The following is a 27,956-nucleotide window of genomic DNA, read 5'->3' as shown; positions in this document are numbered from 1 at the left end:
AGCACTTCTCTCCTCTCTTGTTGGGCTGCAGCCGTGTGACGTCAGCTGTTACCTGTCTGCCCCCGAGTAGTGGAGAAGATAAGTGCTGGCGCCGCCAGAGTGGAGCAGTGAGCCTCCGTGGCCAAGTGCATCACGCTGCCTGTCTCTTACAAGCCCTGTCCCGGAACGTTTAAGAGCAGCTGATGGACCAGAGAGAAGCAGTGACCAGAGGGGAACAGAGAGATGCTGCTGGATCCACCAGAGGTGAGTATACTTTAGATAGAGAGAGATAGATAGATAGATAGATAGATAGATAGATAGATAGATAGATAGATAGATAGATAGATAGATAGATAATTCAATAATATATGTCCCGCAGCACACAAAATTCGGTGAAAAAACTAGTGAAATTTATTCAATCAGTGAAGTAACATAACACAGCATAAGAAGTGACGCGACGTTTCGATGATCTCCATCATGATGAGGGAGATCATCGAAACGTCGCGTCACTTCTTATGCTGTGTTATGTTACTTCACTGATTGAATACATTTTACTAGTTTTTTCACCGAATTTTGTGTGCTGCAGGACATATATTATTGAATTAGCTATTTTGATCCTTGGTTGGGATTACCCGCTGGCACCACACGTTGGTACCGGAGTGCTGCTCTATATTATTATTTTTTTAGATAGATAGATAAATAGATAGGGAGATAGATAGATGATAGGTAGGTAGGTAGGAGATAGATAGGTAGATAGGAGATAGATAGATATCAGGAAAATCCCACGGCACTCTGAAGATTCAGGTGAATAAACATAAATTTATTGTGGTAACATATTACAGCATTCCATGTGCGCGACGTTTCGACAGCTTCTCGCCGTCATTCTCACGCTCACATGGAATGCTGTAATATGTTACCACAATAAATTTACGTTTATTCACCTGAATCTTCAGAGTGCCGTGGGATTTTCCTGATATATACTACGTCGAGGTTTGGTCAAGTCTCACCTGCTGGCACCTACTTCGCTGTGTGCTGCTTCCTTTCTTTGCAATAGATAGATAGATAGATATCCAAAATATAGTCCACAGCACTCGTTCTCAATGAAAAAAGTGTGTAAATTTATTCCATCATATCAAAAACAGCAAAGTGCAGCACACAATATACCAAGTACCATGTACTTGGTATATTGTGTGCTGCACTTTGCTGTTTTTGATATGATGGAATAAATTTACACACTTTTTTCATTGAGAACGAGTGCTGTGGACTATATTTTGGATATTTACCTTACCCTTGGTCGGGACTGATCCGCTGGCACCAAGACTATTCGTTTTGTGGAGTGCTGCTGAACTATCTACAACCTAGATAGATAGATCATAGATAGGAGATAACGCAGTGTAAAAAATAGTATATAAGTGCAGCAAACGAGATTCCACGTTTCGATAGCCTCACGCTATCTTTTTCAAGCAGTACTGCGGATTTTTCTTGGATATAGATAGATCCAGTATGAAATAGATATCTAACAGCTCATCAGGTATATTGGATTGCTCATACATGTACGTATCCAACATGAGAACATAAGCAGCCCTCACCCTGTAATGACAAAAATTTTATTACGTATAAGGCTTTTATATGTAGGCAGAGATATATAATAATGTTATTCAGGATTTAAAAAGACATAGTTGCTTTTTTCCAAATACAGAACCATCCCTGCCCATGGGCTGCCTATGTTATTACAACTTGGCTCCATTCACGTCACTGGAACTGAACTGCAATACCACACAACACAACCTGAGGACACAGTGTTAGGCTATGTTCACGCAGCCATCGGCAACAACGTCCGTACTTTGCACGTGTGGACTAGCCTGCGGTTTTTCTATGGGATCCCAGCCGGAGCATATACACATGGCATACGCTCAGGACGGTATCCCAAGCGCCGCCGCAAAGAACTGACATGTCAGTTTTCTGCAGCCGCAATTTACTGCAGAAAGACCTGTCAGATCACACTATGAAGCGAGTGGCTTCAGCCGCTTGCTTCATTGTGTGCTATGAGGGTTCTGATGCGGGCGCACGCTGATGCACCCGCATCAGAACACTGCGGCCAGAAAGATCATCCGCGCAGTACCGGCCGGGATGATCTTTTCAGAGACCTACCGCTCCATGACTCGGCTGGTCTCATACGCCATGTGAACATGGCTTTATATGGTATGTGGGCTGGAGGGGTGTGAGTGCCAGGGCTGATTTTTAGTCCCAGTCCGGCCCTGCCTGCAGCTGTTGTAGTTGGGTCCTGGAGGCGTTGTGGGAGATCAGAATACATAGATCTGTGGGGGCTCAGTGCAGGGAAGTGACCCCAGAACATCACTAATAGGGGATAGAACAAAAACATCTCCTCCCTATCCCTATTAGTGCTGTTCTGGGGTCACTTCCCTACACTGAGCCCCCACAGATCTATGTATTCTTATATGCCAGAAAGCATCCAGTGTATAATGCACCTAGGACCCAACTACAACAGCAATAGGCACTACAACTCCCAGCATGTACTGACAGTCTGCAGCCCTCAGGATATGCTGGGAGTTGTAGTGCCTGCAGTTGTAGTTGGGTTGGTTCTAGTTTAAAAGTTTGCGCTAGTGTACTGTAGTGACCGCAGGGCTGTGTCAGTACACTACCGCAAACAATACACTGACCCATTTAGACATCAATGGTACACAGGCTCTGCACACTATAGAAGTGATTACAGTGCAGTTACTAATGACTCACAGGTGACGTCTTCTCCGATTGCAGTCGCTCACACGTCGCTTTTTTCTCCATCTGGCGCAGCATCATGAAGACTTCTCCAACCCCAACTCGTCTGCACGCGGGCAGTTGGGGGTGACTGGGGGAGCAGCTGGGGTGACAGGGGCAAAAGCTGTGGGGAGGGGGAGAAGCTGGGGCGACAGGGGGAGGGGGAGCAGCTAGGGGTGGCAGGGAAGCCGCTGGCGGTGGCAGGGGGAGAAGCTGGGGGTGGCAGGGGAAGCTGCTTGGGGGCAGGGGGAGACGATGGGGGTGGCAGCAGGGGGAGAAGATGGGGGTAGCAGCAGGGGGAGACGATGGGGGTGGCAGCAGGGGGGGACAATAGGGGTGGAAGCAGGGGAAGAAGATGGGGGTGGAAGCAGGGGAAGACGATGGGAGTGGAAGCAGGAGGAGACGATGGGGGTGGAAGCAGGGGGAGACAATGGGGGTGGAAGCAGGGGGAGACAATGGGGGTGACAGCAGGGGGAGACGATAGGGGTGGAAGCAGGGGGAGAAGATGGTGGTGGCAGCACGGGGAGACGATGGGGTTGGAAGCAGGGGGAGAAGATGGGGGTGACAGCAGGGGGAGACGATGGGGGTGGCAGCAGGGGGAGAAGATGGGGGTGACAGCACGGGGAGACGATGGGGGTGGAAGCAGGGGGAGACGATGGGGGTGGAAGCAGGGGGAGAAGATGGGGGAGACGATGGGGGGTGGCCGGGCAGAGGCAGTCTGGGCAGGTCCACCCCCCATTGCAGAGCCTGAGTGCGCTTCCGGCACAGGCAGCCTCTCACACAGGCCGGAAGCTCACAGTGCAGCCCCGCGATGCCCGAACTTCTCTGCTTGGCGGCGTGCATGATGTGACGTCATCACGCCGCCAGGAGAGAAGTACGGGCACCGCGGGGCTGCACAGTGAGCTTCCGGCCTGTGTGAGAGGCTGCCAGTGCTGGAAGCTCACCCCGGCCTCAAAGCGGCACCCTGGCTGGCTGGCCGATTTCCACATGATTTTCACAGGCGAGTTCAACACCACAAAAAACGCAGCTACTTTCATGCGATTTTGATGTGAGTTTTGTGTGAGAGATAAGCAGCGATACGGTAGGTGTGAAGGCACCCTAATAAGGGATTCTTAGCTAGCATGTGATTGGTGGGGCTGTGTGGTGGAGAAAAGAGAGGTGATAGGGCGAAAGAAGAGGGAAAAATTCCTGCATCTGTAATAGCTGGAAAACACAACATGTGACAAAGACTTGAGACCTTCAGAGTACAGTATATATAAGAAATATAACAGCGACACCTACTGGGGGAAACACACAATACACTTTCCTTCATCCCTTTTGGTAAGACCCTGAGTGAGTTACTTTGCCCAGGGGCATAGAGACTTAGGGTCCTATTACACGAAGCGATTTTTAACAATTAACAACTAACCATAAACAATCGCAAACAACATTGTTTGTTGTTAACCTGAAGTCGTTCACCATATTACACAGAACGATAATCGTTAGATACGATCGTTACTATGATCATTATTGCGATCGGTACTCTGATTGTTTATTCCTTATGATCCCAGCAAAGCAATGAACAATGTGCAATTACTCTGAACGATTAGTGAACAAATGCGGAACTTGAACGAACAAATGTGCAATTACAGCTAACGATTAGCGAACGATAAATGATAATTTTAGGTTCAGATCTAAATCAATGATCAATGACATACGAACGATTTTTCGCTTATTGCCTGCAATTACACAGAATGATTATTGTTTAAATTCGAACGATATAACGATTTTTCGCACGATGATCGTCCCGTGTAATAGGGCCCTTAGTGGAACACCTGTACACACACACACACATATATATACGTAAAGCGTGTAAGTGAACAACAGTAATGACTTTCAACAAAGTATGTTGGTGATAACATAGGATATTTGTTCTCTCAAGAAGAGGTTGATATTGGCACAGGAGTCTTGACTGCATATCAGCAGATACTGTAAGACTCTCCACTTAAAAGAAATTGGTTAAAAGGTGTTCCAAAATTACAATGAACAGCCCCTTAAGGTAAAGTACTATTACAGAAGATTAGCATTCTTTTACACCTTTATACATGGATGAGACATTTCCAACTTAGTAACATTTTACCCAGCCAGTCGACATGTTGGCTAAGGTCTTTACTTTTCATAGAATTGGATGATACGGCACACTGACCACTCTGTGTATTTACATAAATGTGACCATTAACCTCTGTTATTGAAGACTGGAATGCTCTCCAATGTTTGTTTTATAAAGGGCGAGCAAGTGAAAGGTCCTTTATAAGGTTATGTATGGTTGTTCTGAAATATTTCAGTTAATAAAGAGATTACAAACTGGTTTAACGTCTTTCTTCAGCCCTCTGTTTACTTGTGTTCTTTTTATTAGGTAATCTGTGCCGTTGTACTGGTTATCGGCCAATAGTTGACGGCTGCAGAACATTCTGCAATGTAAGTAAATAGGCTATTGAACAGAATTTACTTATATCATGTGCCCTAACCTTGTTGTGTCTCTGATTTATATGGTTCCTTATGGTAAGAACAGTAGAGCACTGCAGAAACACAACCTTCCATTATAACATACTTGATTTTGTATTACACTCTGGTCTTCTTATCTTTATATTGTACACACTTCACTGCAGTTTAGTCTTCTGTCTTGAGAATTTTAGACAGTACTAGCTCTGTTGGGTGGAGATGTCATTATTCTTCTTTTTATATACAGTACTTCTATAAAAGCTAAAAATCAATGTACAGATCAAAAGTCTTAAAGTGTCCCTGTTATATAAAAAAAAGTTTTGACGTATTTACATACTAAAAGTTTTGATCGGTCGGGTCTGGGTGTTGAGACCTCCATTGACGAAAACAAGCTAGGAGAAGCGTGCATCCGTGCGTTTCACTCCCAGGCTCCAGTTGCAGGAGACACATTTCATTATAAGTCTATGGGGCCATCTTCTTCAGCTGTATGGAGTGCGCAGCCAGCCAGGGAAGTGATGCGCACAGAGCATTGCTGCATTAAAGGGGTACTCCAGCAGGGGGGGGGGGCACTTTTTTGCTGGGACCGGGGAGGAGGTGGCCGAGGGAAAAGACGTCCACTCACCTCCCCGGTTCCAGCGGCGGGTCCCGCATCGCTGCGCTCCGATGCCCGGTTCCCGGCCACTTCCGGGTGTCTGACACAGGCCCGAGACGAGAACCCGCCTCTGTCACTGAGTGGCTGAGCGGACCTGAGACGTATCTTTTCAGGCCCACGTCAGACACCCGGAAGCGGCCGGGAACCGGGCACCGGAGCGCCGCGATGCGGGACCTGCCGCTGTAACCGGGGAGGTGAGTGGGCGTCTTTTCCCTCAGCCAACTCCTCCCCGTTCCCAGCAAAAAAGTGCCCCCCCCCCTGCTGGAGTACCCCTTTAACACTATTGGCTACCTTACCACATGTGTACTAAATTTTTAATGTGTGAAACTTTTTTTGTGGTCATAACTTTTATCATCATGTCCTCCCAGAATTGTAAAGTGCAGCGGAATATGTTGGCACTATACAAATGTCTTTTATCCTTCAAGTCCTTCAGTTCTAGCAATAAAAAAAATTAATGTATCTACCATTGTTCCTCACTCAACTTTATTCAGTTGGATCTGTAAGGGTAATAGTGAAGAGCACTGTTATTAATGCCATTGAACCATATCCAAAGTTTTTTTCATGTCAAAGAGATTCATTGTACTTATCTGCTTTAGGGAATATCTTTCAAAACAGTCACATACAAGTAACCACAATGGGCTGTGGCACTGCAACCCTTATAATAGCTATCTGCCACATTTAAAACTATACTTCCAAGGTTACAGTCAAATACCTGTCTTTGCTTTTTGCTTGGCACATGCAACAGCAAATATGCTCAACTTATCCATAGAGTGTCCATTTGGCCATTAGCAGGGTAGTCTGTGCCGCCTTTATGGTTATAGAATATCATATATTGGAGCTCCCCTCTGAGGGATACATCAGGAAATAGCCCTAAAATACAGTACTGTGCAAAAGCTTTGGTCAGGTGTGGAAAAATGGTGCAAACTGAAAATGCTTCAAAAAAGAAATGTTAAGAATTTATTTTATCACTTAATAAAATACAAAGCAAATGAACAGAAGAGAAATGTAAATCACTTCAATACTTGTTGCAACTTCCCCTTTGCCTTAGAGAATTAAAGTAGAAGTCCAATGGAAGGACAAAAACTGCAGGCAGGCTGGTGGGGGCGGCAAAATAATAAAGAACTGAACTCACCTGCCCTCGTGCCTCCGATACACCGCTCCTGGGTCCTGTTCACATCAGCTGGTGACTTTTAATTCAGCTAGCTGCAACGTCACAACCCCAGCTGAATGATTGCCCGCGCAACCAATCAGTGACTGAGGGGGGACACTGCCCCAGTAACGGACTGGCTGAGCAGGGATCACTCAACTGGGCTGTGACGTTTCAGCAGGTGAAGCAAGGCCATGACGTTTCAGCTGGTGAAGCCAGGTAAGTGATGTGCCTGGTTTCCAGCTGAAGCTGACAGCCGGCTGCTGCGAACAGGAACTGGGAGTGGCGCATCGGTGGCATGAGGACAGGTAAGTTCAGGTCTTTATTATTTTCCTGCCCCCACCATCTTGCCTGCATTTTTTATCCTTTCATTAGATTTCTCCTTTATGCACAGATCCTCTGTGGATGACACTGCGCATGTCCATCTGTCTCTTCATGTAATCCCAGACAGACTCCATGATGTTGAGTTCAAGGCTCTGTGGCCATATCATCACTTCCACTAGGACTCTTTGCCCTTCTTTTAATGACATTGACTGGATGTTTGGGGTGGTTGTTCTGCTGCGAACTAATAGTTTAGAGCCAATTAGATGGCTTCTTGATGGAAAGTGTCTTACTTTGCAGTATTTCCTCTATTCTAAGATGTAATGTAAACTAAGCCTAATCCTTTGGGCAAATATTTCGATCAATACCAAGACAAGTTAGTTTTGGAATCTGTTTTACTATCTTTTAATATGTTTCCAATTTGTTTCTAAAGAAGGAGGATTGCTGTCAACTGAAGGAGAATGGAGCTTGTTATGTCAATGGTGACGCAAGCAAGAGTAATGGGGTCCATGGAGTCAATGGAGTCAACGGACTGAATGAAGATCACGATTCTGTTCCTGGAGATGTAAGTGAGTTACTATTAATGTTTACTTTGAAGAGCGCCTTCAAAGTTTTTCAAAAGCAGTTTTTATAGTCATAAAAATATAGAAATATAGAGGTAGCAATGGAACAAGGGAAATCTGTATGTTCTTGTACATGCGGAGCAGTGAACATTTCCCTTGCTCTTCTGCTGGAGGCGTAATTGTTGTTGTTGTTGTTGTTTTTTTTTTTTCCCCTGTAGGTTTGCACAGGGTTGTTTAAAGAAGACAACTTCTTGCCCCTTGACTCGACTCAAGAGCTGATCTTTCCACCTGAACTAATAGTAGGTAGTTCAATGGTATCTGCAGTTAATGTTATCATACAAAAATTCGAATTTAATCATAAAGTAAAATGTAAAGTGTAAAATGTAAAGCTAAAAATATGGCATGGTGCAGAGGGGTGTGACAGGTGGAAATCTAGACCAGCAGATTCCCCATGCCTGTCATAGACTGTTACCGGATAGAACAGCCTCTGGCAATGTATATTTGTTATTGGGATTGGGGTTATGCTTGTTATATTGTAGCACCTATTAACCAAATAGTAAACTTTTTTGACAAATATTTATAATTACAACAGGAACCAAACAGCATTGTGCAGATAAGACATCATAGGGATAAAAATCAACACAGTACAGTTACTCCTAGAAAAACATTGAACATTACAAATGTAATGTTTATAAGGTGGTGGTCTTTGACAGTCTCCACATTGAGATGCAGTGAAAATTTGTTGCTTATATACATGTCTTGTGTTCGCTCAATTGCAGTTAATGGACAATGAAAACAAGAAGGAGCTGATCTTCCAAGGAGAGCGCATTACCTGGTTTTCTCCAGCCAGTCTCCAGGAGTTACTTCACTTAAAAGAACAGTACCCGAAAGCTCCACTTGTCGTGGGAAACACTGCAGTAGGTAGGCAGAAAGCAAAATAGCACAAGCTTTACATTTATTGGATAGAAAGGGGTTAAAGAAAAGCAGAAGAACTAAGGTCCACTATCACATTAAATGTGTACTGAAAGATTTCCACACAAAACAGGAATTCAGCCATATTGGTTCAGTGTTGACTTCTTAACAACTAAAGGGGAGTCTGTCACTTTTTCATTGAACATGACAACAAAATCATAGTTAATACCATGGTTTTCCTGGTATTTCATGTAGTGAATTTGCTATCCATTGACTTTATTGGGTACAAATCCATCAACAAACTCATGATGTACAGCTCTTACACGTCATGGGTTGGTTGCGCAGTGCCCATCCCACAGAGTGTAAGGAGTTAAAGGGGTATTCCAATCACCTAAACTTTTGTTTGGTGATGGAAAATGCAAAAGAAAGCAAGTTTGTATTTTTTGTCTCCAGGATAGTAAGGAGGGCAACCTCTTTACTTTCACGCATAGCCCATCGCTGTTTACTGTAAAAGAGCCAGACTCCTGTCAAAATGACAGGTGTCCCTGCTGTACATATGGTTTCCCCTAAAAGGTGCACTCTGCTCTTTGCAGTTTCAGCTCTTTTGATCATTTAATTGTCACTAGAGGCTGCAATGCAGAGTTAAGACATTGGTCCCACATTGCCTTAACATTGTATTGTTTAATTTATTTTTAATTTATTTATTATAATTTTTTTTGTTTTGTTAAATGCATGTTAAGCAGGGCCGTATTTACCATTAGGCACCCGTGGTCCGGTGCCTAGGGCAGCACCTTGCAGGGGGGCAGCACCAGGGAGCAGGGAGACAGAAAAAACTTTTGTTTTTATTTTTTAAGTTTCCCTCCTCCCGTTCAGACTTGCCAGTAAATCTGGTGTCTTTTCCAGGGGGGTGGGGGGTATGGTGGTATTGGTCAGGTCTGTTATCGCCAATAGGTGCGTGAAGATGGGGCGTCTTCAGGTTTAGTGCCTAGGGCAGCAGCAGCTGTTAATACAGCCCTGATGTTAAATATGCATTGGCAATGTGAGAACACTGCCTTCCAGCACTTAGTGGGTACCCCTCCAAACTATCAGTAAATGTTATAATCTAAAAACTATTGCCTATAAAATCCCTGCCTCTCCTATGCAAATGTTCTGGTAGTCTTTTTTTTTCTGCAGGATGACTTGGCTTAAATCCATGTGATCACTGCAACCAGTCACTGGCCCCAGGGCTGATATTCATGTTTATGGCCCATGGCTTATAAGGGCAATGATTGGCTGCAGCTGTTATGTGGATGTATGGTATATCATCGCTGTAGAAAAATAACTAAACCAGTATAGACCATTGGCATATTGCTGCTTGAGCAGTAGGAGATTTAACAGGTATGTATTGTTTGATTCTTTATTTTGTAACAATTTCTGCTGCTATGTAATTTTTTAAAACTCATGGATGACCTTTATAATATTTACTAAACTTTGTATCTAATAAAGTTTGTTTATCCCTGCAAATCCTTTGATTTAGTTCCAGGTGCTGGCAGTTTTCTGTGTTTGCCTTCTTTATTTCATCCTCTTTCAATAATGCCTGATGTTATCCTGTCATGTGCTCCCATAGTTCATGAGTCTAGTGTTTATCTTAGTGTGTTTACATAATTTTGCAAAATTGCAGGTGCACCAGGTAGATGGTATAGCAGTCTACCATGCAACATAAGCTCTGCTTAGGATTCTTTTATCGGCTGAAAACAACATCAATTAGTTATGGCCCCTATGGCCCTGTGTTACTCGGTACATATTATTTGATGGTATTTAGACAGATTTTTCAGTGTTTACTACTGGGAAATCAACTAGGTTGCTGAAGAAGAAACAGTTTTGGTCATAGGAGGAACATACTGTAGATACCAAGCTTAGCTCATTTGCCAATGCTAACTATTAAAATTATACAGTAGTAAATCAGTAATGTACAATATAGGCGTATAGCAGTAATAGTTTTATTTTTGTCATAGAGTCATATCAAAAGCTTTTATCTTTTGAGGTCTGAACCTCCTCACTTGACCTCATCTCCCAGCCCCTTCCTGATTGAGATGCTAGGCCGTGTAATCAGTCATTGAAGGCTCGGAGGTGAAGACCAGTGAGAAGCTGTGCTACACTGTGGCATTTGGGCAGGTTGGCCCGCCTCCTTGGCACTTGGCTAAGAAATAAAAATGTAATTTTTTTAAAAGTTTGGCATCAACCATCAACTAGTAGGGTACAGTTTGCTTTGATACCTAACAGCTATCCATTGCCTGCAGCTCTGAGCAGAAAACAGATCTGACATATTCCTTGTCATAAAGACTTTTTAGAAAGTTGTTTCATTTTGAGACAGGAAAGATATCATAAATTAAAAAAATAAATCAGTAAATGTCCATAGCCTATAAACCTGTTTTGTCACGTTTATCTAGGGCCAGAAATGAAATTTAGAGGAGTGTTTCATCCTGTAATTATTTTCCCTGCAAGAATTGTGGAGCTCCACCTTGTGACTGAGAGTGATACAGGTAAGGCTATATTCACAGTAAGTGATGCAGGTAAGGCTGCATTCACATACTGTACTTAGCGGTGATGTTCATTCAATATGCCTTTGTCAAGTGGCTGATTTTTATTTTTATTGTAGGAATCACATTGGGAGCAGCCTGCAGTCTTACTATACTAAAAGACACACTCAATAATGCTGTTTCACGTCTGCCAGAGGAAAAGACCAAGCTTTTCACGGCCCTCTTAAAGCAGCTCCAAACACTTGGAGGTGCCCAGATTAGGAATACAGCTGTAAGTAAACTGAATTATCTATTAACATATTTAATGTAAGCGTATCATTGATCAGACTGAATATCTAATGTTTTTACAGTCTTTAGGAGGAAACATCATTAGCCGATCTACAACATCTGATCTAAACCCAGTTCTGGCTGCTGGAGGCTGTGTACTAAACCTGGCATCCAAAGGTACTTCAGTATATAGAATTCTATTATTCCAAAATTCTGTTCATCTGATATTTAGTGATTTTCCTTAGTATATGTGCCAACTATGGGATGTTGTTGCAAAATTATGGCTGTCCATTAATAATGACAGCTGCAAATAATGTTTATAATAATTTCCCAATAAAATCCTGTAGTGGGAACATAGCCTAAAAGTGAAAATGTCTATATCTGGATATATCATATATCTGTATATTTCATATAAGTCATATACAATAAGAACATACAGCACCATTTTCTCAGGACTGTGACATGCCTCTGTTTTACATCCTGGAAATGTATGATTAAATCGTCAGCTGGGTGTTACCATTTTCCAGTAGGGTGTGTCCCTACCCAATCTGACTCTTCAGAATTGATTGCATTTTGTATAGGCACATTCCTATTTAATAGGCGGTAATACCAAGAGATTACTAGTGCCTATCTACTTATATTTTTTTCACAAAGCATAGCAGATGAACAGTACATTGCAGAGCTGTAAGGGAAGAAGCTACAGCACTGTTATATCATGGGCAATAGAAGGGTTCACTAACACAGCCACATCAGGAGAGCTGTCAGGTCCCCTTTTAAAATATTTGTATGGTATTACCAAATTGTGGAATTGTGGCTTAGACTGTTTAAAATTTTTTGTATATTAAAGAAGCCAATAAAGCCCAGTATATAAAAAACCCACGTCAATAGAACAAAGAACCAAAAATGACATATAGGACAAATAAGTTATATTAATCAAACATCTAAAGCAGAACTCCGGCCAAAAGTTATTTTTAAGTATGTTATTGCCAAACAAAAGTTATACAAATCACCAATACACACTTATTACGACAAATGCATGTATAGTGCTTTTTCTCTGCACTTACTACTGCATCAAGGCTTCAAGTTCTGGCAGAAATGGTGACGTCACAAGCCACAGCCTGCCCCTGCTCTGGGAAGCCTCCTCCTGGCTGTAGCAGCACCCTGAGACCTTCTCGTGGCTACAGGTCTGACAAAAGTGTAAAAAAACTCCCACATGAAGATGGTTATGACTGAATTGCTATACGTGTATTGTCGATTTTTTTTGTCATTCGTCATAGGCAGTGGTCTGTCTGTGTAAAAGGTTAAGAAAGATTTGTCTTATAGCAAACTTTAAACTTTAGCCAGAGTCTCTACATTTTATGATGCCTTCGAGAAGCTCCTGCTGGCGCCCTTTCTCTAGCGCTGGAGGCCCTTGGCATCGCTCATCCAGCACCCGCCTAACCCTCCTCCCCCCCCCCCCCCGTCCGCTGGGAGAAGATACAGGGAACAGCTGCAGCCAGGAGGAGCTTCTCCCAGTGGCAGGGAGAAGCAGTGGCTGCCCAGGGGGACAGCTGTCAGGCGGGTGCCGGATGCTTCAACCAAGCACAGTATCACAAAATGTAGAGACTCTGGAATTCATTTACACTTTTGCTGGACCAGCGGCTAGGAGAAGGTCCCGGGGAGCTGCTGCAGCCAGGAGGAGGCTTCCCAGAGCAGGGGCAGGCTGTGAGACACCTCTATGTCCTTAGGCTTGCCACAGTACTTTGATAAATGCAAAAAAGCACAATCAAGCATGCACAAACAATATCTGAACTGACCTTAGGTGGACAATAAAGAAAACCTAAGCAAGTTTGCAATGAGTGAGTCTGACATAAAAATCACAAATACCAACCTAAGAGACAGAGAAAATGCAAAATGCAGGTCGTAGAATAGATAGGAGGAACCCCAGCCATACCTGACACATTTTTTGCATGCAATAGTTTTTTTCCAGGGTTCCTTGTATGTATTTTTAAGATCCTTCTGCACAGTAACATGATGTCGATAGCTTAGGAAGTATTTTTATGGTGACAGGTTCCCTTCAAACATAGTTTTAAAGAATTTTTGGTGTTTTATTTTCCCCTCATTTTTTATGTTAATTACTGTATTTTAAAATAATCCTGAAATCTTGAACGCAAATCTAGTAGCCTGTAGATAGCCTGTTTTTCTTCTTATTATCACTAATATGGTTATAGTCAATGGTGGCACTAGGATATAATCAGACATAGGAAAGACATAATCAGGTCATTCACAATTGGTGGTGTTACAGCTCATTTATTCAATAACCTCTGCACAAGTTACACAGCTTGCCTAGAAAACTTTCCCATACAAGTCCATAGGTAAGCTTCAGTCTATTTTTTACTATCCAAACAGACCGACAAATACACCAGCACTACTCTCCAGGCCCACTTGGTATTTCAGGACTTTACAATCTGTAACAGCACTAGCAACATTCAGCGGTGTTCAACCAATATAAGGAAACTTTTAATTTGTAAAAACAATACTACATAATACTACAAAAATACTACATCATGGTTAAAGGGGAACTCCGGATAAGAAAAACTTGTTTTCTATTAAAAGTACATTAAAAATTATATAGATGTGTCTATACAATATATTACTGTATCTGTACGGTTTTGCCACACTGGCAGCTGATAGAAATCCAGGAAGTGAAAAAAATGGCCTCTGTGCCAATCCACATTGTCTCCTGCTCTTTCTGCTGTCCTCCCTTAGTAGACAAATATCTCATGCCTCTGTCTCACATTGTGTGTGTCTGCTAGTCTCAGTCTGCTCGTCTCAGCAGGTGTTTCAACTGTCGCTGATTGTGCAAAAGTCTACAGAGAAATTAGGGCTGTGTTCACACATGTTGGAGTGTCATTGCAGTACTGCAGTATCTGCACAAAAATGCTGCAGTAACACAAATAGATAATGCTAAAATGAAATTATAAAGTACTGCAAATAATTCAGTAACACAATGAAACTGCAATGTGTGAACACAGCCTAGATGTTCTGCACCAGCTTTGGTTGAGGAATGTGCAGGGTGGAGGACTGTGATGGAACAGCTGAGGGAAAGCATTGCATTCTGGAACCTGTAGTACTGAGTACATCTGCTCAACCAGGAAATACAGAAACACAAAACAGAACAAAACCCTCCAAAACAAATGGATTTTTGGTAGTTTTAAAGCTGGGATAAATAGGTAAGTATTGTTATATGCTTCTGCAGAAGTTTCATTTTTTTAACCTCTACCCGGAGTTCCCTTTAATGGTAAAAAAAAAATAAAAAACAAAGTCAGTTAGGAGTGATACCATTATTGGCTTGCCAGAAAAATTAGATTGGCAAGCCTTCAAAACAACAAGGTCCCTTCATCAGGAGGCTCATAAATGAATGACTGACAGACTAGCACAACATATTGGTCAACTACTTAAAGGAGAAGTCCGGCCAAAATCATTTTTTTTTATATGTTATTACTTATGGAAAGTTATACAATTTTCTAATGTACATTAATTATGGGAAATGCTCATATACTGCTATTTCCCTTAATTTAGTGTATCAAGAAGTGTTAGAATTCTCTCAGAAGCAGTGACGTCATGATGAATGGTGTAATTCCTATGGAGTGTCCAGCAGGGGGCGCTCTATATATAGAAGTCAATGAGTACCATGGACTTCTATATATAGTGCGCCTCTGCTGGACACTCTATTGAATCATTTGATGTGTATGTAATGTAGTGTTATGTACTGTACTTTGTGATTGAATACATTTATGGAATACTTTGTGATTGAATACATTTATGGAATACTTTGGGGAGCAAGTGTCCTTGCTCCCCAAAGTATCCCATAAATGTATTCAATGAATACATTTGCAGGGTACAGAGCAGGAAGGGAGAGAAGTGCCATCTACCTTCCCCCTCCCTCCCTGCTCGGTGCTGAGCACATATACACAGTACTACTCCCCCATAATGGGGGAGTAGTATCTGTGCTATCTATGCCCATCATATCGCCGCCGCTCAGTCAAGGGTTGCTCTTCATGCCCCCTTCTTCTCCGCTCCCCTTCCTCCTCCCGGCTTCAAACTAACTGTTGCGCCGCTGACTCCTCGCCGCCTGCACCGCTGACTCCTATCTGCCTGCTCCTCACACTATCCCGCCGCCCGCACCGCTCTCTGCTCCTGCATGCCGCGTCAGCAGGAGCAGAGAGCGGCGGCTGGCGGCGGGATAGTGTAAGGAGCGGGCGGGTGGGAGTCAGCGGCGCGGGTGGCGGGATAGTGTGAGGAGCGGGCGGGTGGGAGTCAGCGGCGCGATAGTTTGAAGCCGGGAGGAGGAGGGGGAGCAGAGGAGAAGGGGACATGAAGAGCGGCCCTTGTGTGAGTGGCGGCGATATGATGGGCATAGATAGCACAGGTACTACTCCCCCATTATCTGCAGATAATGGGGGAGTAGTACTGTGTATATGTGCCCAGGACCGAGCAGGGAGGGGGGGAGGTAGATGGCACTTCTCTCCCTCCCTGCTCGGTGCCCTGCAAATGTATTCATTGAATACATTTATGGGATACTTTGGGGAGCAAGGACACTTGCTCCCCAAAGTATTCCATAAATGTATTCAATCACAAAGTACAGTACATAACATTACATTACATACACATTAAATCATTCAATAGAGTGTCCAGCAGGGGCGCACTATATATAGAAGTCAATGGTACTCATTGACTTCTATATTTAGAGCGCCCCCTACTGGACACTCCATAGGAATTACACCATTTGTTGTGACGTCACTGCTTCTGAGAGAATTCTAACACTTCCTGATACACTAAATTAAGGGAAATAGCAGTATATGAGCATTTCCCATAATTAATGTACATTAGAAAATTGTGTAACTTTCCATAAGTAATAACATATAAAAAAATAATAATTTTGGCCGGACTTCTCCTTTAATATTAACAGAACAGACGTTTTACTTGTTTTTTTTTTAAAAGTTATCCTTTGCACCCTAAATAAATATATAAACCACCTCTTTCTGACAGATGGTACCAGACAAGTTCCTTTAGATGAGTCTTTTTTTGCAACATCAGGAACCTCTTTCCCTAAACCTGAAGAAATCTTGGTATCTGTACATATACCTTATTCTGAGAAAGTAAGTTCCAACTGTTTTTATTTTCTTTTAAGACTATACTTTAAGGCTATGTTCCCACTTTGGTAACATATGGGAGTAAGGCGGCCATTTCGTTATATAGACTGCCGCTAATAATAATCATGACTTTTATTTTTAGGGGGGCAGCTAACAAAACGGTAGCCTTCCCCCAATATGTTCCCGAACTCAACCCAGCCCACTGTTTTTGTCAAGTTGGACGATCTGCCCTAAGGGTCCATTTACACAGAAATATTATCTGCTAAATATTTGAAGCCAGAAACAGACTATAAACAGAGATCAGAACATAAAGGAAAGACTGAGATTTCTCTCTTTTTCAAATCCATTCCTGGCTTTGGCTTCAAATCTTTGTCAGATAATCATTCTGTGTAAATGAACCCTTAGTAGCAGCCCTAAATTAGGTGGTGGTCCGTTCTCTAACGAGTTGCGGGGCCAGTCAGGGGGAAACCAAGGACGTCAGTCTGGGTCAATGCCTGTCATTCACAGATTAAGCCAATTAGAAATACAAGTCAGGAAATACGCTAGAGGGTCACAAGCCATGATAGCAAGGACAGAAGCAAAATCAGAGACAAACACAATAGCAGCTAGGGTCCAGCTAGGGTCAACACAGTAGGTCCTAAAGTACCAGATAGAGCTACATGACCATAAAGTAAGCAATAAAGATTCCTACCAATGCTGGATTTACATGGTAAAAAAGAAAAAATCCTATAAAATAGATTTAAAAAACTGTCAGGGAGCAAAATATGGCTTAAGCCCTGGGAACAGAAGGCTTGAGCCATCTCATGCTCCTTGCAAAACCCCTATAAAGGAGAAGTCTAGCGAAAATTTTTATTAAAGTAATGTACTGCCCCCCCCCAAAGTTATACAAATTACCAATATACACTTATTACGGGAAATGCACATAGAGGGCTTTTTTCCCTGCACTAACTACTGAATCAAGGCTTCACTTCCTGGATAAAATGGTGATGTCACGACCCAACTCCCAGAGCTGTGCGGGCTGTGGCTGCTGGAGAGGATGATGGCAGGGGGACACTGAGGGACACAGGGCACTGGAGGGACACTGAGCATCCCTCTGCCATCATCCTTCCCAGCAGCCACAGCCCGCACAGCTCTAGGAGTCGGGTCGTGACATCACCATGTTATCCAGGAAGTGAAGCCTTGATGCAGTTGTAAGTGTAGGGAAAAAATCATTTTATATGTATTTCCCGTAATAAGTGTATATTGGTGATTTCTATAACTTTTGGGGGGCAATACAATACTTTAATAAAAAATTTCGCCGGACTTCTCTTCTCTAAAATTTAAAAAACTGTGTCAACATGATATAGAAAATGTGTAAATAGTTTCTCACCAAAATAACAGTATTTCACTGTACTCCTATACATACTGCTAAATACATGCCAAATATCTTGTTTTATTAGGGCGATCACGTCCTGGCTATTAGACAAGCCCAGCGCCGGGAAAATGCTTTGCCCATTGTCGTTGCTGGAATGAAGGTTCAGTTTGAAGACAACACAGACATTATTAAAAGCATTCGTATATTCTATGGAGGATTGGGAGCATCGACAGTGTCTGCAAAGGAAACTAGTCAACGGCTGGTTGGAAAGTCAGAACTGTAAAATAAATGCATGTTTAATATTTGGGTACATATCAGATATTCAGATTACAAGGTATTTATGGACTAATAAGTAGGCCATCGCTTTCTAGCTAAATAGTTTCAGCCTATCCTGAATATAGAATGAGTTATAATGACAAATAATAGAAAACTTCTCTTATTGAATCCTTTGTTTTATTTAATAGAATAGTGCTTAACGTAGCAAACAGGGATGTTTTTATACCCCAGGCACTGGAATGAGGAAATGTTGAGTGAAGCCTGCAAGCTGATCTTGGATGAGATTCACCTAAATCCGTCTGCTCCTGGTGGGATGGTGGAATACAAGAGAACATTGACAATCAGCTTCCTATTCAAATTGTACCTTGAGGTGCTGCAGGCACTGGACCACCTGGTACATTGTCATTGTGTTTCCCTATTGTATAAGCTTTGTTGGCAAACTTCTACACCTGACTTAATTTGTTATTTTTACAGGATCCTAATAATACAGATATAAGTGCATTGAAGACATTTGATTCAACACCTTCCAAACACATTCAGACTTACCAGGTAAAGATGTGGGAGTTATAAACACTTACTGCAGGTGGTGTAAACTTATCATAAATTCTCACAGATTAGTCTCCTGGTTGTATAACAAGGGCATTATATGCATTGCATCAAAGAAAAGAGTTCAGCTTTCTTTCAGATTAAGCTGTTTAAAGAAACAGAGCCCTGGTTTTACAGTGACTCTGCCACAGATCCAATCTTTTATTATTAGGCTTCTTATACTATACTGTGTTATCAGATTTTTTTACATTATTTGCTTATCACCCATTTTTAGTTAAATTTTCCACTTTCATGTGGAATTTTCCAGTTTTATGTCTTTTAAGTCTCGGGAAGAACAACAAAACCACAAAAGTTGTTTTCAATACAAACCAGATTTTAGTGCTAAAGTGATTCTGCACCCGCTGCAGCTGCTTTTAATCCAAGATCTATCCTGGGGTCCGTTTGGCAAGTGATGCAGTTATTGTCCTAAAAAACTACTTTTGAACTTGTAGCCCTGTCAAATTGGTGTGGCCTAGAGTACCCATGCCCTAGGATTGCGACGCTCCTCCATCCCTCCTCTCTGCCCTCTTCATCAATAGGAATGCCCCTAGAACATGTGCTACGTTCTGCAGCTTCCATTTAGGTTAATGAGAACTTCTGGGCTTGGCACCCTCCACTGTCAGAGCTCAGACAGACTGGTTGCATGATGGCCATTTGTATACTACTGCAGACTGGGCAGAGGGAGAAGCCTTCTGTGAAAGCCAACTGGCTATTAGTGAAACACAGGAAGGTAAGAAGAAGAATAAGGCAGATCTCCTGGGACACAAAGAACGTATTATATATGTATTTTTTAATAATATTATTGTAATGATGATATTATAGTATGAGACAAAATAAAATCCAAAAAAAGTAGGAAATAAAGAGAAAGATTGGTGTGGTTACTGAATTTAATAATCTATTCCCTTTTTATAAGAATGTACCTGAAGACCAGCCTGATCATGACCCTGTTGGAAGACCTATTATGCATATGTCTGGGATCAAACAGGCCACTGGAGAAGCCATTTACACAGATGATATGCCCCCTGTGGAAGGGGAACTGTATGTGAGATTTGTCACAAGCTCCAGGGCTCATGCAAATATTGTGTGAGTTACAACATTTGTCTTTTATATGTCTAGTTATGATTGTGGTTCATATCAAACACCCACCTTTCTGCTCTGAGGGAACCAAATAAGTTGGAAGCTGTGAATGCATGTGACTTGGGGTCCATCCACACGTACCTTATCGTAAGATCCACAGCAATACTGATTACCATTAAAGCCTATGACACTCCATTCTCGCGACAAATTTTCATTCCACTGCGAGAATGAAGTCTATAGGCTTGTAGAACCTAAGATATCTTTCTGCTGTGATGTTAATAAAACAATAAAGCGGCCATTCTTACCTGTCTGCACTCCTCTGCTCAGCCAATCACTGGCTGTGGCTGGAAAGCTCAGTGATTGGCTGGGCAGGCTGTCACAGAGCAAGGTACCCAGGCACGGTGACGGAAGACATCGGGGGAGTGTGGACAAGTAAGAATGGCTGCTTTATTCTTTTGTTAACATTACAGCAGCTAGATATCTAAGGTTTGAGAAGCCTATGGACTCCATTCTCGCAGCGGAATGAAAATCTGCTGTCAGAATGGATTGTCATAGGCTTTAATGGTTATCAATATCACAGCGGATTTCACTGTGAGAAACTCCCAGCATAAAATCGTGCTGATGTACCACTGTATTGCAGCGGTGAATGTGTAATAAGTAAAGCATTTGTAATGCGTAAGGGAGCATTTGAATGTGTAAGGGAAAAGCATTTTTGGAGAAATCTTAGTCCACATTAAACTATTAAAAATACATATTATAATACATTACAGTTAGTATTTGGATAGTTGATCAGACTGGATTCATTCTCCATACAGAGAACATTAAGGCTGTGTTTCCTCATAAATGGATACCAAATAAGGTGGAAACCATGCCCCATTTAGCCCCCAGTAGGGAGAGAAATAGGGACGTTGTTTCCAGCTAGTTTGAAATGCATTCCAAACGCATGTGTGAAAACCCACTCTTAGGCCCCTTGAATACTGCTGTAATTCACGGCATGTCCTATTTTCTTGCAGTCCTGGCAAACACACAGGCAACTACCTTAAATGTGTTGCCAGCTTTTTGGTCTTTTTATTTGACAAAATAGTTTAGTGTTTCCAATTGCTCTAAAAAGCTGCAGCTGAACATATTTTTTTTTTCATTTGCAGATCTATGGACTTTACAGAGGCTCTAGCCCAACCAGGTGTAGTTGATATTATAACAGCGGATGATTTTCCTGGCACTAATGAGTGTACTGTTGATGATGGGACAGTTCCAATACTGGCAAGGGGAGAGGTAAAATAAAATAAAACTTGATAGTGATTTCATACGAACAAGTTTTCTATGTGAAAAATGCTAAAGTTTATTTCCTGTAACGGCACACAGCTGCATCCTTTACCCCCTACCTGCTCTGGGTTGCACTGCGCTGTGATCATCTTCCTTTCTCTCAGCCTGCTTGCCTTCTGCCAGTTTCTCTTGCTCTGAGCTGGCCTCCTGGTGAATTGCACTCCCCCTTGTGGCAGACATATGCCTGTCCACCTGTATTTATAATCAGCCCACAGGCTCTGGAGTCTTCTGGTATTTTCTCCTGAGGGTATATAAATATAGTCTCCACCTCATCACCTTTTTGCTCAGTTGTTTGTGTTTGTCAGTCAGCAATCATGTCTGTGCTCCCTGGCTTTCTACCACTTCCTACCGATTGGTACCTCCATCCATTCCTAGTCCCAGCTTGGCTCCGGTCAGAACTACGTCCCAATGCTGCATCCTTGCACTTCTACCACAGAGGAAGAAAACCCAGTCCCAGACTCCAGCACTCTTTCAGGTCTTCAGTTGGTGGTCACCGAGGTCCTTCCCTGAGGGTAGCAACCTTGAAGTTTCCCACAGCGAAGTCAAACCAGCCTTGCGGCGGGCGCTGATATAAACTGGGAGCTACTTAGACTCTGCCCCTCAGGGAGGAAACACCAGCACTCCTCGGTGATCCAGATCCACCTGCTCATGCTTAGACCACCCATTAAAGGTGAACTCTGGGTAGAGGTTAAAAAAAATGAAACTTCTGCAGAAGCATATAACAATACTTACCTATCTATCCCAGCTTTGAAACTACCAAAAATCCATTTGTTTGGGGGGGGGGGGGTTTGACCTGTTTTGTGTTTCTGTATTTCCTGGTTGAGTAGATGTACTCAGTACTACAGGTTCCAGAATGCAATGCTTTCCCTCAGCTGTACATAACAGTCCTCCACCCTGCACATTCCCTGCCCAAAGCTATTGCAGCACATCTAGGCTGTGTTCACACATTGCAGTTTCATTGTGTTACTGAATTATTTGTAGTACTTTATCATTTCATTGTGGTCCCACTCGCACAGCGCTGTATTCTCTACCTGTAACGCTGTTATTGGAATAAAGCAAACTTTTTAAATTTAATTGTTTTTTCTTTTCATCTCCACTCACATATTATGATCAAGCATCTTTTATCTTTGAAGTTGATTCCCACAATAAGGAAATTATCCTATATTATCTTACATGGGATATACTGTTTGTGCCTTGTTTTTTGTGCAGGTGGGATGGTCAGTGTTAGCTCTTATCCTCTCTGCTGTTTAGCATTATCTATTTGTGTTACTGCATCATTTTTGTGCAGATACTGCAGTACTGCAATGACACTCCAACATGTGTGAACACAGCCCTAATTTCTCTATAGACTTTTGCACAATCAGCGAAAGTTGAAACACCTGCTGAGACGAGCAGACTAATGGTGTGTTTACACAGGCAGATTTATCTGACAGATTTTTGAAGCCAAAGCCAGGAACAGACCATAAACAGGGAACGGGTCATAAAAGAAAGACTGAGATTTCTCCTTTTTTCAAATCCATTCCTGGTTTTGGCTTCCAAAATCTGTCAGATAAATCTGCCTGTGTAAACGCACCATTAGGCTGGTATTACATGGAGCGATTATCGTTCGAAAAATCGTTAAATCGTTCGGATTTGAACGATAATCATTTCATGTAATAGCAGGCAACGATTAAACGACCAACAAGAAATCGTTGATCGTTTAATAGGATCCGGACCTATTTTTATGGTTTGATTGTTCGCACATCGTTCGCACATTGTTCGGTGGAATAAGAATTCGCAGCTGAAATGTACGCAATACTGACGACTAAACGACCGCAAGAACGATCATAAATAACGATCATCGTTCCATGTAATTGCCTTAGCAGTCGTTTAAGATCGTTAATCGTTAGTCATCGAAAAATTGCTTGGTGTAATAGTACCCTAAGACTAGCAGACACACAATGTGAGACAGAGGCATGGGATATTTGTCTCCTAAGGGGGGACAGCAGAAAGAGCAGGAGACAATGTGGATTCCTGGATTTCTATCAGCTACCAGTGTGGCAAAACTGTACAGATACAGTATTACAATGTATAGACACATCTATATAATTTGTAATGTGCTTTTAATAGAAAATACAGTTTTTTTATCCAGAGTTCCCCTTTAAGTATGCTTTAATATTTTAAAACAACCTATGTATAGGCATATGTAATAACAGTAAGTCCCTTGGCCAGAGTACCTATTTAACTAAAAGATCTGATGTAACGGACTCAAAAAAGAGAAAAAAAACTAATGAAAGATGAATATTTCACTTTTTAATACATTTTTAATGCATCTCAAAAATATTTGTAGGGTCATTTTAAAGTTTTACAAATAAAAAATATTTTTTTTTGTACATTCCTAACAAGAAGTTTGTTGCAGTCCAATTAACCATAAAACTAATATTTTATTTCAAGTCCATAGGTAAAATCTTGTTCACACAGGAACACACACAATGCAACCTGTTTCGACAATAAGTTTTCTTTAAAGCATAAAACCAATAAATACTAATGTTCTCAAATACTTTGTGGACAGATACCACAGGTGCCGCTTACCTGCTCTGAGATTCAACAAATTGTAATGTACATGCTCCAGTGTTGGTATGAAGTCTCCATCATAATAAGCTCAATGGAGCAGGCAGCGGCATCTAGTGGTTGGCATATAAATTACAAGGCAAAGTAAATAATGTAGCAAAAATCACGTTCAATAAAGACTATATATATTAAGGGTACGTTCACACTTACCGGATCCGCAGCGGATTTTCTGCTGCGGATCCGCAACAGATTCCATCTACATAACTAAACACAGCATCAAATCTGCACCATCAAATCTGCTGCGGATCCTGTTTGTGTGAACACACCCTAAGTCTCTTCTAAAATTTAAACTGCAAGGAAATCTGAAGTCTAAGTTCAATATCCAAAAGGCCTTTTGGTTGTGCAGTTTCTTTTCTTACTTTCGACCTCTGGGATTTTTATGTACCTTCTCTATTCCATAGAACAAGTACTTTATGGCTATGTTCACACATAGTATTTCCATCAGTCTTTTGGTCAGTCTGTTTTTTTAACCAAAACCAGGATTGGGTTGAAAACACTGAAGCTGTGCAAATCTTTCCATAATAATTGTGCCTTGTCAGTTCCACTGACAAGGCTGAAAAAAGACTGACCAAAAGAGTGATGGAAATACTATGTGTAATCATAGCTTTAAGGGGTATTCCATCCCAACTCATTTTTACGTTAATAAATAGCACACTCATAGCTTTCTATCTTTGTAAAATGAAGTAATTATGAGTTCTGTACCGTTTTTATGCATTTTACGTGGACTCACACCCTTTGGATGCAGAAAAACAGCTAAGGGGAGTCCTCTGTCTCCCTCTTGCTCCTAGCCCTCACCTTCCGAGACCTGGATCACGTGTCTTTCATCCACCTACTTACTGTCACTGGACAGACAGCTCTCCAAGAGCCCTGAATGGTGACCCTGGCAGATAATGCACAGTAGTATGATATAACCAGACAGCTACACAATATCCAGGCTCCGAAAATGATGGGTACTGTGGTTTTCAGCCAGCTGTCCATGTATGTGCAGATTGGCGCTTGCTTATCCAGAATATGTCCGTGTAATAGGCCCCTAAGGTAAACGGTGGAGATAGATGTGACAGCATGAATATGGTTGAGCAGTGCTTTTGTGTTTTTATTTGTTTATAAATGTTTTTCACTTTGAAGGTACTGTGCGTGGGTCAGATTATCTGTGCAGTATTGGCTAACACACCAGATCAAGCAAAGAAAGCTGCAGCCAAAGTCAGCATTGTCTATGATAATCTGCAGCCAGTCATTCTGACAATTGAGGTATGTTGTAACCTTTCAGGGTTGGATATAGAAAACACATTAAAATGTGCTGTATTATTATATGTCATAATTGTTTGAAGATACTCAAATGTTACCACTAAGAGCATTGCACTTTGTGACATACTTCGAGAGAGAGGTTCTTATGGCTGAGGATTCTTTGACACAGAATAGAGTAGACTGATGATTATGAATATATTCATAAGAGGAGTGAAGCCTCCTTCTATCCCTTTTAAGAAGTTATCCAGAATTACAAAAAAAAAGTGAATAGTCTAGTTGTAAAACCACACACAATCTGAGTGTGGTGCTGTTTCTAGAAAAAAGCTGTGTTTTTTAAAATCCTGGATAACCCCCTTTAAAGAGGATGTACCATCAGCCAGTGCCGCGGTCCATTTTTTGAACCACTGCCCGATTCCCGTGTACGGCGGCGTTCTATCTACGGGTTCCTGATGGTACATCCTCTTTAACCACTGACTGATAGCTGCTGTGTATAGTATAGAGCAGAGTATAGTATAGAGACAGATCTGACTTTAAAGCAAAAAGTACCCAATGATAAACCTTAGAATTTCAACATAGTAGAGCCGGTATCTAAAAAATTGGGCATTATCTGTAAATATACGTCCTGAGACATCTGAGTTGTCTGTACTTACAGGAGGTGCAGTAGAGTAGAAGCTGAGCTGGGAAATAACACTATGGATAGTATTTAAAATGAAGTAAATAAAGTAATTCAAAAAGATTGAAAATTTAAGGTCTCATTGATTTAATATAGTATATTCAAGAAAGATCTTTTATCTTATATTAAGAAGGTAACAGATAAACATATATTGCTTATTAGTTCAGATCCTAGTGGTGAGTTTTCCTTGGTTTTCTATTCTAGGAAGCCATTAACAACAATTCATTCTACCAACCACAAAGACAACTCGAGGTGGGGAATGTGGAAGAAGCATTTCAGACAGCTGATCAGGTGCATGAAGGTACAGTACTTACTGATAACACAAGCTAATATAGTCACTATATGCAGGGTGCATTAAAAGACTCAGGACACTCTTTTTATTGTAGAAACGAACGGGGAAAATGACATATCTGAATACCCTAGCAATTAACATGACTTATCATTTAGGCTGTGCCTGAAAAATGGCTCCCATCATGGCTGCTGCCATGTTGGATCAACGGCACGTTTTTCCAATCAGAGGGTGGTCATGTTACATATTAAAGAAGACAAGGGTTGTTGATGTCTTATGTCACAAGCCGCCCCCACTCCCCTCAAAAAAAGAAGACAAGCAACAACAACCAGAAATGGAATGTGTTAATTTTTGAACCACATCTGATTGCAGCAATCAATTTCTGCTTTTCTTCCTTGATTTGCTACATGACTGCCTTCCTGTTGGAAAAACTTATGCTTGATCCAATATGGCAGCTTTCAGTTTGGTGGCCATGTTCCAGACATAGCATGAAAGATAGGCTCTCTCACCTATTGTCTCGTCTGGAATCGTGGATCCACATTGGCGTAAACCTCACCAGGAAGCGGAGTCTAAGGGGCCACTTGTTTTCACCAGAGCCCACCGCAAGGCGGGATGGACTTGTTGCAGCAAGCGACTCCCAGGTCGCTACCCCTAGTTTGGCTAGCAAGTGGGCAAGGTGTAGCAGGAGGCACATAGGCAGGTGAGCTGGAACTCAGCAGGCTCTCGGCTGGTATCACAGACAGAGGGGACACAGCAGGACAAATGGCGGCTTAACCACAAGCAGGCATGAAACATGGGCAGAAAACACGGGCAGGAAACGCGTAAAGGAAACACGGTGTGCTGGGACCACACACTATGGGAAGCCTGCAGCACAAGGGACAGGGCATGCTGGGATTTATAGGGAGTGATTGGTGCACACAATTAATTAGAGGCGTACGGCCCCTTTAAATTTGTGACAGCTGATGCGCTCGCCCCCCTAGGAGGCAGGGACGCGCGCCGGCCGGGACAGACGGAAGCAGGGGCGCAGCGAAGAGAGCCGAAGAGACAGCAGCGCTGGACCCCAGCGAAGAGAGCCGAAGAGACAGCAGCGCTGGACCCCAGCACGTAGGCTCCGATGTCCTCTGTCACCAGAGAAGAGGGGCAGCGGTGGCCTAAGGCATGGGTCGCCGCTGGGGTATTCATATATGTTATTTTTCCATTTGTTTCTGAAATAAAAAGATGTCCTAGACTTTTTACTCACTGTGTACTAGCAGGACTTAAAGGACTTAGCCAGCGAAACCCTTTTTTTTTTTTCTAATCAACTGGTGTAAGAAAGTTATAAAGATTTGTAATTTACTTTTATTTAAAATCTTAAGTCTTCCAGTGCTTATCAGCTACTGTATGTCCCTGCAGGAAATGTTGCTTTATTTTCAGTGTGACACAGTGCTCTCTGCTGACATCTCTGGCCGAGACAGGAACTGTCCAGAGCAGGAGAGGTTTTCTATGGGAATTCCTTTAGAAAACCTTTCCTGCTCTGGACAGTTCCTGTCTCGGCCAGAGATGTCAACAGCGAGCACTGTGTCAGACTGAAAATAAAACATTTCCTTCAGGACATACAGTAGCTGATAAGTATGGGAAGACTTGAGATTTTTTAATATAAGTAAATTACAACTTTCGGACACCAATTGATTTGAAAGAAAAAGATTTTCGCTGGACAACCCCTTTAGTCAGGACTTATCAAGCCATGTAATAGGCTCCGTACGCAAGCACCAATCTAGCAGATTGGCGCTC

At 42.2% G+C, this 27,956-nt stretch overlaps 1 protein-coding gene across 3 annotated transcripts in view; it reads left to right on the top strand.

Moving 5' to 3' along the window:
* The window catches only part of LOC138801004 (aldehyde oxidase-like), an 80,318-nt gene that overhangs the window by 21,161 nt on the left and 31,201 nt on the right, over positions 1-27,956 (top strand). For all 3 annotated transcript variants that reach the window (XR_011364551.1, XM_069983355.1, XM_069983354.1), the window contains exons 6-20: positions 5,153-5,214; positions 7,792-7,923; positions 8,140-8,220; positions 8,701-8,842; positions 11,263-11,355; positions 11,472-11,623; positions 11,703-11,796; positions 16,651-16,760; positions 18,194-18,378; positions 18,616-18,778; positions 18,859-18,933; positions 19,883-20,052; positions 21,192-21,318; positions 25,105-25,227; positions 26,102-26,198. Coding sequence is in view for 2 of the 3 variants with exons in the window: in XM_069983355.1 (XP_069839456.1) it covers positions 5,153-5,214; positions 7,792-7,923; positions 8,140-8,220; positions 8,701-8,842; positions 11,263-11,355; positions 11,472-11,623; positions 11,703-11,796; positions 16,651-16,760; positions 18,194-18,378; positions 18,616-18,778; positions 18,859-18,933; positions 19,883-20,052; positions 21,192-21,318; positions 25,105-25,227; positions 26,102-26,198 (1,806 nt within the window). In the remaining variant the exon portion in view is untranslated. The remainder of the gene's footprint in view (positions 1-5,152; positions 5,215-7,791; positions 7,924-8,139; positions 8,221-8,700; positions 8,843-11,262; positions 11,356-11,471; positions 11,624-11,702; positions 11,797-16,650; positions 16,761-18,193; positions 18,379-18,615; positions 18,779-18,858; positions 18,934-19,882; positions 20,053-21,191; positions 21,319-25,104; positions 25,228-26,101; positions 26,199-27,956) is intronic.

This window comes from Dendropsophus ebraccatus, chromosome 9 (assembly GCF_027789765.1).
Source record: "Dendropsophus ebraccatus isolate aDenEbr1 chromosome 9, aDenEbr1.pat, whole genome shotgun sequence".
Classification (NCBI taxonomy): Eukaryota; Metazoa; Chordata; class Amphibia; order Anura; family Hylidae; genus Dendropsophus; species Dendropsophus ebraccatus.
Note: the sequence above shows the minus strand (reverse complement) of the source record. Positions and strands in the feature narration are given on the sequence as shown.